The sequence below is a fragment of the Mesoplodon mirus genome, assembly GCF_964341445.2.
Source record: "Mesoplodon mirus genome assembly, chromosome: 14".
NCBI lineage: Eukaryota > Metazoa > Chordata > Mammalia > Artiodactyla > Ziphiidae > Mesoplodon > Mesoplodon mirus.
The window spans coordinates 62,872,007-62,885,804 of NC_138990.1; the positions used below are offsets into that span (position 1 = coordinate 62,872,007).

A 13,798-nucleotide genomic window follows, 5' to 3' on the forward strand; every position below is an offset into this window, starting at 1 on the left:
ATAGGCGGGGCGGAGGGCGGAAGGGCCGGAAGTGGATTTTCGTAACCCGGAAGAGGAGTGCTTCCCTGGCTGTATTGTTAACTTCTTCCAGCTGCCGCTCGTCCTGCGGCTGAGGGAATCGTCGTGGAAAGATGGTGTGCGAAAAATGTGAGTTAAGGAGACTCTTCTGCGGGAGAAGGAGGCTGGGAGAACCTAACTGGAGTTCCCCGGGAACTTTGCTCTTTTTTTGTTTTTCCTTCGGCCACAGGTCCTTGATTCTAGCCTCTGTCCTCCTATACTGCCCTTTGACCATTCCTGCCCCCCACAACGACCGTATCGTCCTGTATTTGCATTCAGAGTGGTCTCAGTTTTGCACCTCTTTGTCTGTTTCCGTTGCTTCCCATAAATCCCGGGTATCATCCTGTACTGCTTCTTGACTGGCTTCCTCCCTTCACAGACCCGTCGGGTTGGAATGGATCTTAAAAGTCACTTCCACAGCATCTGGAGTTGATGGATTTAGCAAACAAAAGTACCGGACGCCCAGTTAAATTTGAATTTCAGGAAAACAACAAATAATTTTTAGTGTAAATATGTCCTATGCAATATTTGAGACTTGGCTCCGTTTGCTGTTCCTCACTACAGTAAGTGCTTTGTCCCAAAGCACGCACTTTTAGGACATCCTTTACTAAAAAAAAAAAAAAAGTATTCATTGTTTATATGAAATTTAAATCTAACTGGGTGTCCTGTATTTTATCTAACAAACCTAAGTCAGTATCCCATCCAATGGCTTAAATGCTCTTTGCATGAATGCATAGAGGATTGAGGCACAGGGGTAGGAGAATCTCACCACCTTCAAAGCAGTCTGTGTAGATTTCACTGGCTTTTAGAAAAGTCTTTCCTCCCTATAGTTGCCATCCAGTGATTCTAATGCCAACCCTTGAGATTTCTAGAAAATATCTTATGATTTTTTGACCTCACAAACTGGTTATGTGTTTAAAAAGAGCTGTCATATCCCCAAATCCCTTTTTCCTACAGCTAGATATGTCTGACTCTTCTGTGACAATTTCAAGTCCTCTTATCCTGATAATTGTCTAATTAACGTGATCCACTTTGTTTATATCCCTATAGTATATAAAACTTTGAACACAGATGCCCTTGAGTTTGAATCACAGTTTTTATATTAAGTGAAAGAATGACCATGGATGGTTACTTTAATAAATTCTCAGGGTGCAGAGAATAACTTGGAATTTCTATATTTGGAGGCTGGCATTCAGGAGGAACCCTCCTCAGTGAGGCCTCAGCTTACCTTTTTAACTGCATTTTCACTAACCCTTACCCTTTTCACTTCAGCCAAACCAAACAATATTTTGCCCATATGTACCCTGAGTTTTCAATGCCTTTCCCCAGCATGTGTCCCTTATCCAGTTTACCTTCATCCTCTTTTCTCCTCTTTCTTCACAGTCTCATTGCCACTAACCCTCTCTATTGCCCTCCCCACAAAGCTTCACTGGATTTCCCTAGCCAGGGTTATTTCTTCCTCCATGGAATTTCTCCTAGTACTTGAGCTCTCAATTGTCATACTATTTACTTTCCAGCTTATATTTTAGTTGAATAATTCTTAACTTTTTTTTTTTTGGTTCTCTGAGCCCTTTGAGAATGTGATGAAAGCTGTAGACTTAACATAGTCTATTAAAAAATGGATATACAAAAGGTTTGTGTACAATTTAATCTTGTTCATATATCTCCTAAGGTCTACCTGTGAAACTCAGGTTAAAGACTACTATTAGAGAAATCAGTGTGCTATAAATTCCTTGAAATCTAGAGCTTTATCTAATTCGTTTTATCTTTATCTGTACTTTGTACAATGGCTTATACATTAGAGATGCTTAGTAAATATTTATGGAATGAATAGATTTATCAGATTTTTTTAAAGGATATATGTACAGAGGAAGCCTATTATAAGCCATACTATTATCCACAAATTTTACTGAAGAGTCAGTTATCCATTGCCCACAGTTGATATCTTAAGTCTCAGTTCACTGGCCCCGACCCCAGCATTAACAGGCTTGTACGTAATATGACTGGTGATGCCATTGTGAACTTTAGGCACAATGTAGTGTATTTATTAAATAGTAAACACTAATCCCCCTTACTTTTACTGTCTTGTTATAACAGGTGAAAAGAAACTTGGTACTGTTATCACTCCAGATACATGGAAAGATGGTGCAAGGAATACCACAGGTATTTTTCCTTTTAGAACATGGAAACTGAATCAGATACTTCCTGTGAATAATGTTTTCACTTTTACATTATTTGTAAAATGATATGTTGTTATGTGTACAATGTATTTTATCTGTTAAACATTAAGGAATACTAGATACCCCAACAATTTAATATCTTTTCTATTTAGTTCTCTCAGTGACATGTCAGGGTTCCTAATTTGATAGGCAGGAGATAGCAAAATATTTAAATGATTTTTAAGCAATGAGTATATCACAGTAATTGATTTGATTCAGCTTAATTAAGGTTAGTATGAAAGCCCCCTCTCCTCACCTGATTTTTATATTCTTGAACAAATTATTTAAATGTTTTCACTTTCATAATCATTAAATACAGTGAAGATGTTTTCAAAGGGAAGAAAAAGAAACATTTTTACTGTATTCAAGATCAATGGCACCAAAGTAGCGGCATCTAGATTTTACATTAGATAGAGTAAATATAGACCCATTCCTAAAGTCCTACTTTGAGTCTGAGAAATAAAATGATCGCCTTTTATCCAAATTTTTATTTTCCCAGTAAATCATTGTGTGTTTTGTTTTTAAGTAGTGTCTTTGAAACCTGGCTACTAAATGAAATTTTTTAAAATTTTGATATAGGCTAGTCTATTGGTAGGAGGTCAAAAAATGAACTTTCTAACTAATTGTTAAATGTTTCATGTATGTGTTATGTGTGAAATGTGTAGACATACCACACTAAAATACATGTATATTTCAATGCAGAAAGTGGTGGAAGAAAGCTGAATGAAAATAAAGCTTTGACCTCAAAAAAAGCAAGGTAGGTATAAGAGCATCTATAAAGCAGTCATATAAATTTCCACTCTTTTTAATATTAAGTGTATTGGAATGAATTTGTTTTGCCTCATTCTGTTGTGATAAAACATAGAGTTAGATAGTTCCAAGCATGCATAACCAAGCTGTCTGTTATAACTTGCTGATTTCACCCTGTTCATTTTCACTGTATCAATATATAAAGATATTATACATTATTTTTATAATTTCACCAGAAAGCATGACTTATTTTTTCTAGTTCTTAATTTTCCTGCAAATCAGAGGCCGCAGAGAAATGTGGACAGGTCATGAGCTCTGGAGTCAGACCTAAACTTGAATCTAGATTTTGTTACTGTCTAGCTCTGTAACCTTAAGCAAGTTAAACCAGTTCTAAACTTTTCTGAACATTACTTTTTTACCTAGGAATAGGGATAAAAATGTCTCCCACCATAAAAACAATTTTTGACACCATGCTCTATTATATCCAGTCTTAAAAATTCCATGAATCCTTCCAGCTGCCATCCCATTTCCTTGCTTCCTTTTACAGAAAAAGTTTTCAAAACCCTTATCTAGATAGTACTTTCTCAGTGTCCTTAAGTTCTATTTACTCCTTCAGCCACTCTAGTCAGGCCCCCATCTCCACCACACTCCTAAACCTACTCTTGTCAAGATCACACGTGACCTTTAAAAGTGATGGCTACTTCTCTGTTCTTACCTTATTTAACCTTTCAAAAACTCTCTTTTTTGCAACGCTTTATTCTCTTGGCTTTGAGATACCGCACTCTCCTTTCCTCTTAACTCACTAACTGTTCCTTCTCAATTGAGTGCTTCTGGTCTCAATCCTAGACTTTTTTTTTTCCTATTTATAGATTTATGATCTCTCCTCAAGTGACTTTAGTCCAATGGCTTTAAATTCAAACTGTATGTTAATGAATTCCACATGTATATCTCAGTCCTGACTTTTCTGAGCTCCAAACATATATCCAGTTGCCTCCTTGACTTCCAATTTGATGTCTGACAGGCAACCTCTTTTTCCTTCAGTCGAATCATAGTCTTCTCATCATTGCTCTGTGGTCCAATCTAGCTGTGCAAAACTGGAATCCCTCACTGATTTCTTAATTTCCCTCACTTCCCATATCCACCAGCGAGTTCTTTGGCTCTACTACCAAAATATAGCCTGAATACACCTGCTTCTGTTCATCTCACTGCTATTACCCTCTTCTAAACCATCATTGTTTCTTACTTGGGTATTGTAATAACTTTGTGTCTCCCTGCTTCCTCTCTGGTTCCCTATAGTTCATTCTCATAATAACCAGGGTGGTCCTTTAAAGGGCATGTAACTCCTTTGCTCAAAACCTTGCACTGGTTTTCTTTTTACATTGAATAAAAGCTAGGTCCCATACCATGTTCTTTCAGGGTCCTCTGTGATCTGGCCCCTCCTGCCTCTCTGACTTACTATTGTGCCAACTCCTGCATCAGATATGCCAAGCCCACTCCCATTGGAAGAGGTTTGTGCTTACTACTCTCTCTTCCTAGAATGCATTGCTAAGAGCCTAACATAGCTGGCTCTTTCTTGTTACTTGGGTCTCAGCTGAAATGTCACCTCCTCAGAGAGGATCCCTAACCAGCATCTAAACTAATGTCTTCCTTCCTTCCCCTCATGTCCACCACAGTATCCTCTCTGAATTTTCTCTACAACAGGTATTACTATCTTAAAAGTGTGGTTGTTTTCTTACTTATTATCTGTCTCCTCTCACTAAAATGTCAGCTTGATGAGGGCAGAGGCTTTGTCAAGTTCATCTTTGGTATTTAATAATAATAATATAGCTTTTAATACATAAAGTACCCAACACATAAAGGTGCTTATTAAATGATGGGTATAAAATAGCATGATAGACTTAAACTTCAATGCATTGTCACATTATGTATTGTTGACTGACTTATTGATGTCTTCTAAGACCACGCAGTTATTATTGACCAAGTTGTTATGTTTTACAGAGTGTATAGTTTTAGGTACTTCCAGTTCCTTTATGCTCCCAAACTTACTTCAGTGTCATTAATAAGTAGCTATTACTTTTGGGTATTTTAAACATCTCACTTTGGAAAGTGTACGTAAGATTTCTGAGAAATTAAAATGTACATTTTAGAATAAAATACGGTTTTAAGAAAAAGTAATCTCTAGACATGTAGGTCCAAACAAATTGAGCTTATTATTAAAAGGAAGAGTAGTGTCCACTCTTAACTTCTCTTGTGGGAAGTAAAGTGACATTCTTTTGGATTTGGAAAAATTAACCTTTAAAAATGAGCTGTTGTATCATACCAAGAGAAGAAACCAGGTCTAGGACAGTGTTGGTATTCAGTATATGAGTACGGTTACAAAAAGTTATTGCCAATTTAATGGGAAGTATTTCCTCTAAAGTTATTTTGCCCTCCAGTCACTGTAAAGTCACATTTTTTTTAGTAGAAACTTTTTTATCCAAAGGGATTGCACCAGTTAATTGAAAATGTCAGTTAAAGTGGGCAATCATTAAAAGATACACATACCTTATTTGAAGTCAAAGCACATAACTATACATGCATTCATCAGTCATTTGGCACTGAGACAAGGCTTTTTGAATATGAGTCTACTTTATAATTTTCCTTACATAAATCATAACCAGAATATATATTTCCAGTATCTTTAAGGTAGAGCAAGAACTGACACTTGTAAAGTGCCAAATCCTTCCACTTAGGATTTTTCCTCAATTTTTAAGTTTTCTTGCCCATGCCTAATTCCATAGCAGTTTTAATGATTCACACTTACCTGGTCATCCTAAAGTATTCATTTAGTATTTAATAGAATCAATCACTCTTTTTGTACTCTCATTACATGAGTTTCCATAATATTTAATTGTATCACATGAATAGATTGACAGATACAACTGTTATAAACAGGTTTGGGATTAAGTACAGCTGACTCTTTACAAGCATACAGCTTACATGGAAGGGGCAGAAGTGTGGAGACATATTAAGAGAGTAGCCAGTTAGAAGAGTGCTGTGCCTATCAATTGTAGAGCTTGATAGAGGGAACAGAGAGCATGAATTCATCACATTGTTACTTGAGTGAGGTTATTTAAGAGTATTTCTATTGTATTGTACATTTTTCTTTCTTTAAAAAAAAATCTCTAGATTTGATCCATATGGAAAGAATAAGTTCTCCACTTGCAGAATTTGTAAAAGTTCTGTGCACCAGCCAGGTTCTCATTACTGCCAGGGCTGTGCCTACAAAAAGGGTAAGTTTCCTTTAATACCATTTTTGAATTCATATCAAACCCACTTCTTTTGATACTGATTTGGATAACATAGTAAAGGAGTAGCCCTTCATAAATTAGTCAAATGCTCTTTTTTCTAAGGCAAAATAAACTTAGAACTTGTCATAGTTAAAAGTATATATTTTCTTTTTTTCTTTTCTGATGCTGTTAAGTTGTGTTCTAAGCTTCAAGGGTGACTTAAATAAACCAAATCATTTGTATTGGTTAGCTATTTGATTAGTATTATTAGTTGTTATTAAGATTTGATTACTTACATGAGTTTTTGTTTGTTTTAGGCATCTGCGCTATGTGTGGAAAAAAGGTTTTGGATACCAAAAACTACAAGCAAACGTCTGTCTAGATGTATTGAAGTTTCTGGCTTTCCGTATGATTTTACTTTTTGCTTGAATTTTCAAGGCATAATATAGATGTTCAAGTTACAAAATAACATGTCTTAAGACAAGTTTAAACCAGGGAAGTAGATTGGTATTCATTTTTTTGCTCTCAAGAAGTTCTGAACAGCAGCAGTGTAACTAGTTTTTGCCTTAAGTTTTTATTTTCCTTACAAACATCTTATTGAACTGGAATAAGTGACAAATTTAATGAAAAATATTTTCCCAGTTCTGTATGCACTTTTTATTTATCATTACTCATGTAATTTTTATTATCCTTTCCCTCTACTTTATAGATATTGCAAAAGTGTGAGAAGGAGGTTGTTGATATTTGGCTTTGAACTTGGCATCCAGATTTGGAATTTTTCCCTCATTCCCTTTTGGTTGCATAGTTCTTAGGATCAACAGTCCCTTAATTAATTGCAGCTTCATAAGGCATTAAAATATCTGAGATCATTATTGCTAAATAGTTCCTTAAGTAATTAGCCCAGGCCCAAATCAAACAAAAATTGTATTTATATTATTTTATATTATTTTTTATTTGTTCTTGAAGCCAAAGTGCCAATACCTTTCATATGAGAATGGGAATGCAAGGAACACCCCACATAAATCCAAATGAATACACTGGATTTCAGAAAAACACATATTACACATATTACCTTGAATTCAGACCATCACGAAAGCCAGGAGAACAGTGTGCTGATGATGTGTAATGAATGAGTCACCATTCCTTGGGAAAGCACTTTGAAGCAGAAGCCAAACTTCTTTTTAACCTCCTCCTCTCTCCTTCCCCCACCAAAAATAAATAGACTAAGCAAACATTTTGACTCTTTTTTTTAATATATATATAACATAGACTGCTGAAAGACTACTTTGAGGTTTCTTTTTAATTGAAGTAAAGTTGATTTACAATGTTGTGTTAATTTCTGCTGTACAACAAAGTAATTTAGTTATACATATATATACCTTCTTTTTAAAATTCTTTTCCTTTATGGTTTATCACAAGACATTGAATGCAGTTCCCTGTGCTATGTAGTAGGACTTTGTTGTTTATCCATTCTATATATAATGGTTTGCATCTGCTAACCCCAAAATCCCAATCCATCTCCCTCCCCACCCCACCCGCACTGTTTCTGTTTCTTAGATAGGCTAATTTATGTCATATTTTAGATTCTACATGAGTGATATATGGTATTTGTCTTTCTCTTTCTGATTTATTTCTCTTAGTATGATAATCTCTAAGTCCATCCATGTTGCTGCAAATGGCATTATTTCATTCTTTTTTATGGCTGAGTAATATTCCATTGTATATATGTACCACATCTTTTTTATCCATTCATCTGTCAATGGACATTTAAGTTGTTTCCATGTCTTGGCTATTGTGAATAGTGCTGCTATGAGCATAGGGATGCATGTATCTTTTTGAATTGTAGTTTTGTCTGGATATATGCCCAGGAGTGGAATTGCTAGATCCTATAGTAGTTCAATTTTTAATTTTTTGAGGAACCTTTGTATTGTTTTCCATAGTGGCTGCACCAACTTACATTCCCACCCACAGTGTAGGAGGGTTCCCTTTTCTCCACATTCTCTCCAGCATTTGTTATTTGTAGACTTTTTAATGATGGCCATTCTGACCGGTGTGAGGTGGTACTTCATCATAGTTTTGATTTGCATTTCTCTAATAATTAGTGATGTTGAGCACCTTTTCTTGTGACTGTTGGCCATCTGTATGTCTTCTTTGGAGAAATGTCTTTTTAGAGTTTCTGCCCATTTTTTGATTGGGTTGTTTGTTTTTTTGTTACTGAGTTATATAAGCTGTCTGTATGTTTTGGAAATTAAGCCCTTGTTGGTCACATCATTTGTATTCTCTCCCAGTCTGTAGGTTGTCCTTTTAATTTTGTTTATGGTTTCCTTTGTTGTACAAAAGCTTGTAAGTTTGATTAGGTACCATTTGTTTATTTTTGCTTTTATTTCTATTGTTTTGGGAGACTGACCTAAGAAAACATTGGTACAATTTATGTCAGAGAATGTTTTGCCTATGTTCTCTTCTAGGAGTTTTATAGTATCATGTTTTATATTTAAGTGTTTAAGTGTTTAAGCCATTTTGAGTTTATTTTTGTGTATGATGAGAGGGTGTATTCTAACTTCATTGATTTACATGTGGCTGTCCAACTTTCCCAACACCACTTGCCGAAGTGACGGTCTTTTTTCAATTGTATATTCTTGCCTCCTTTGTTGAAGATTAATTGACTGTAGGTGTGTGGGTTTATTTCTGAGCTCTCTATTCACTTTGAGGTTTCAGACAAAGATTTTTCTTATGCTGCCTTCAGAGGTACAGGACTTCTGCTTTTGAAACCTGCAGCTTACTGTGGAACACCAAAAAAGTATTCCTCATTGCCAAGTGCAATATAAATACATAACACTATAAAATGGAAGAGTAGATAACATGATGATATATATGGTGTTGATATCACATTTTTATTTGTTTAAAAATACTATGGAAAGTATTTAAAGTTTTAACTGTTTAATTTGTCTATAAGGTTTTTTTCCCTAGGATACATTCTTATTCTTACCCAGAAAAATCATAAGGGTAATGCAAAATATAATAAATAACAACAGCTCTGAGGGCAAGAAGTATCTTCTCATGCTTTAATTGGGGATTTTAAACTAAAATCAATACAAGGGACCCATAATAGGACCTGGTTAAGAGAGTGACCCAGATCCATCAACAGCTGGGTTGGTCAACTTTGGGAAACTACATTTCTCATGTATCAGCTGGGATCTGGACTTCCCCAACTCATATTTCATATTCATGCCTTGACTAGCCTTCTTCTGTAAATGATCCAACAGCCAGACTGAGGTTCTCCTATGAAGATATTTGTCAGTATTATACCTCAGAATAGTTAAGTATTATAAACCTTCATATTGTTGAAATAACAATATGACTCCCATAAATTGAATAGAAGAAGTTATTAAATGAGGAAGAAATTCCCAAAATAAAACATGAACGTAAAGTAGTTTTTAAAAAGAAGACATAAAAACAGAAACGATAGCATTAAGATGACAGGATTAAGATCAAACATAGCTTTTATTAGAGTAAATAACATGTTTTTTAAAAAATCTCAGATTGTATTTAATATGTGTATATGTCAGAAACAACTTAAATTCCAACAAGAGCACTTCTTAAGTTCATTCATTTAAAATATGCAGCCATCAAAATGGTACAGGAATTACATATATGTGCAGAAGTTTATATCTACAGATAGAAGACATCTGAAAGCTACTAGTACTGTTTTTCTCTTTGGGGTGGAACTAAGGGTTGAGAAAAGAAAGACAACCCTTTACAGCCTCATGCCAACTACCTAATACTTTTTAGCTTCTAGTTCCCTTACCTGGGGGAGCAGGAGAGTACTAATAATTTTAGTATCTTAGAAATATATATTTACATGCATAGATATGTATATATATTTTTTGAGAATTTCAAGCAGAAGAAATATATACATTGTTCTGCATTTCAACTTCTTAATGTTTCTTCTATTTACTTTACCATTTTCTCTCTATGTCATTACATGTTTTTTTCTTGATCACATGATGAATACACTGCAGACATCATACCCTTTAATACTACGTATGTACTTCATAAGAACAAACATACTAAGTTTGGTTATCAAATTCAGGAATTTAACATTGATACAATACTTTCATCTAATTTATAGTCCCTATTCCAATTTCATTTGCTGTTCCATTGGTAATTTTTGTTTTCAGCTACAGGATGTAGTCCAGGATCATATGTTAGATTATCATGACTCTAATCTGGACCAGTTCTTCGGCCTTTTTTTGTCTTTTATAGTATTGATTTATTTGAAGAATACAGGACAATTACAGTATAGATTATCCTTCTTTTTTGGGTTTTTCTGATTCTTCCTTATGGTTAGATTCAGGTTATGCAATATGGGCTGAAATACTATGAGTGATATGTCCTCCCAGGGTCACATCCAGACTCCCAGAATGTCCCATTGCCTATTATTGGTGATGTTAATTTGATCACTTGGGTAAGATGTTGTCCAGTTTCTCCACTGTATAGTTCCCATTTTTTTCTTTTGTGATTAGATAATTTGTGAGGAGAAAGTTTGAGACCAGGTTGATTGATATTCTGTTCCTCATCAAACTTTCCCCACCTAGATTTAGCATCTTTTGATAATTCTTGTCTGAATAAATTTTTACTGTGCTGTTTACAAAATTGTGATTTTTCTAACACATTATTCTTTCTGTATTAATTAATTGTCATTCTACTCTACGGAAGAGGTTTCCCTTTATCTTTATCATGAGTATAGAATAAATGCTTTTTTTCTGACCATTTGAGTGTTAGTTACAAATAGTTCCTCTTTACCCCAAATATTTAAGTGTGTATTTTCTAAGAACAGGGATATTTTCTTCCATAACCACAGCACAATTATCAAAATCAGAAAATTAGCATTAATATAATACATTATCTAACATTTTCCATATTTCACTAGTTGTTCCAGTAATGGCCTTTGTTGGGGGGAAAAAATAGTCCAGGATCCAATCCAGGATAACACATTACATTTAGTTGTCAAGTCTCTAGTCTCCTTCAGTCTGGAACAGTTCTTCAACCTGTCTTTCAAAAATGTCAAGGTCATGAAAAACATTTACCAGTTATTTTATAGTGTCCCTTAATTTGACATTTTCTGATGTTTGTTTATGATTAGATTGAGCTTATGCATTTTTGGCAGGAATTTCATAGAAGTGATGCTGTGTCCTTTTCAGTGCATCATATCCTGATACCAGTTGTCCCATCACAAGCTGTTAATTTTGATCACTTGTTTTAGGTGGTATCTGCTAGATTTTTCTACTGTAAAGATTCTTAATTTTTTCTTTTAAATTAACAAGCATTTTGTGGGGAGATACTTAGAGACTGTAAATATTCTGTTTCTCACCAAATTTTCATACACTAAGTTTAGCATCCAGTGATGTTTCTTGGCTGAATTAATTGCTACTCTGATGGCTGCCAAATTGTGGTTTTCCAATTCTGTCACTCCTTCTACATTTACTAGTTGGCATTCTACTGTAAGGAAAAGACTTCTCTTTCTCACTTATATTAGTATGAACTCATAAATTCTTATCTTATTCAGTCTGTTACTCTCATTTGTTTTAATGTCAAATTGCCCCATATTTGGCCAGTGGGAGACCTTTTAGGCTGGCTTCTGGGTCTTTTTGACATGTTTTTATCATTCTTTGAGAAATTTCTTACTTTTCAGCACAAAATGTTCCAAGTTTATCTTGTTTTTTTCCCTCCACCCTATCCCTGAAATCAGCTATTTCTTCAAAGATCCTTAGTTTCTTTTAGTAGAGAATGGTGTTTAGAAACTAAGATCTGGGCCTGTTGGGTGTCATTGTTTCTAGGTCCCTTCAACAGAAAGAACTAGGAAACATATATTAAAAATCACCAGTTTTTCTGATATCTCCATTTCCAATCCAACCCCACAGGGTTCTTCCTTGTCTTTACCCATTCCATATTTGTACCTTCTTCCACAGTGAGAATCCAGGCCTCCAGCATCATTATTTGCAGAATTCTGATTTTTTTTTTTTTACTTTTGGTTGCGCCACGTGGCATGTGGGTTCTTAGTTCCTGGACCAGGGATCAAACCCGAGCCCCCTGCGGTGGAAGCGCGGAGTCTTTAACCACTGGACCGCCAGGGAGGTCCCCAGAACTCTGAATTTTTTAATACTGGTCATGTGTTTTGTAATTAAAAATAGTTTTAAGTTTTAAAAAATCTAAGTAAGCAAGTAGGAGAATTATACATATGAATGTCATTCATTAGTCTGTTACTACAGAAAAAAAATTTGGGAACTTTTGTGCATGTGCTGTCTTCCAGATAAATTTGGTAAGTGAATAAATGGTAGTAAATACTTGTTTCAAATCAGCTAACATTTATTGGATCTATACTACATTCACATCCCTAATCAGACTACTGTTATTCGTTCCAACTTTTTTGCTCATAAGCAAGAACTTGATAAACATCCCATCAAATTAATGTAAAGTTGTAAAAGTAAGGGGTGATGATAGGCACAAAGAAAATATATTGAAAGAAATAAAGAGAGACTGGTTCAAAAACAAAAATTCTAGCAAAAAAAAATAGGAACTAGACTAAGGTGATACTAGGAGAATCGAAATGAAGGGACAGATTTGAAAGAGCTGATAAAAGATTTGACAGCCTTGTTGACTAAATGAGGAAATCAGAAGTTGAGTCATAGTGGGTCTCATTTAGATGTTGTAATAGTATTGGTTCTCCACCAGAGGGCAATGGTGTTTTTTCTTGGTTTTTAATTTTCCATCATGCTAAAAGATTTTGCAGTTTTAGCAACTTAAAGATCAAATAGATGGACGTAAATCTCCAACAACATTGTGAACAAGATATCCAGAGAAACTTAACCATACAATAAAAATCCTGGAAAATATTTACATATATACATATGCATATAAGTATATAAAATTTGTACATATGTATGATTTTAAAATATAGAGTTGATTAAACTGGCAAGAAAGTGATGATCCTCAGAGGCCAGAAACAAAGGGAAAGTGCAAGTCCAAAGTGTAAACTAGCACCAAAGCCAGTACTTGCCTTCAAGAATATCTTCCAATCTCGCAGTGCCTAAAGCCTACATCTTAAAGCGTCATGAGCATGGAAGACAAAGCCCTGGACTTGAGCAAGGTGGGAAGGTTAGATAAGAGACATGTGCATTAAGCATGGAGCCCTACAAGGCAACGATTTCAGTGGATTTACTTTAAAACCCCACTTATACACAAAAAGGCAGTGGGAATACGTTCCTATGGCCTTAGCCCTGGGAGGACCAGGGGAAGAAAATTGAAATCTCTCCAGAGACTTTAGCACAAAGATCCAGAGATAGAAAATATGAAGTAGAAATTGAGACATGAAAGGTGGAGGCAAAAGATCTGACCTACATCCAAAACAGACATGTTTAAATTTTTTTCATAATAAATAGTTTTTTTAAGAACAGGAATGAAAGAGACATTTTTAGGCAAGCGAGTTTAAATCAGCAATGTCCT

General features: G+C 34.9%; 1 protein-coding gene across 1 annotated transcript; it reads left to right on the top strand.

The window, feature by feature from the left end:
- Positions 1-31: 31 nt before the first annotated feature.
- Positions 32-7,527, top strand: CRIPT (CXXC repeat containing interactor of PDZ3 domain). Its single transcript, XM_082643196.1, has 5 exons — positions 32-147; positions 2,155-2,220; positions 2,979-3,033; positions 6,195-6,298; positions 6,613-7,527. Exons 1-5 carry the CDS (start codon positions 132-134, stop codon positions 6,675-6,677), a joined length of 306 nt encoding a protein of 101 aa, XP_082499322.1. The 5' UTR covers positions 32-131; the 3' UTR covers positions 6,678-7,527.
- The last annotated feature ends 6,271 nt before the right edge of the window (positions 7,528-13,798 follow it).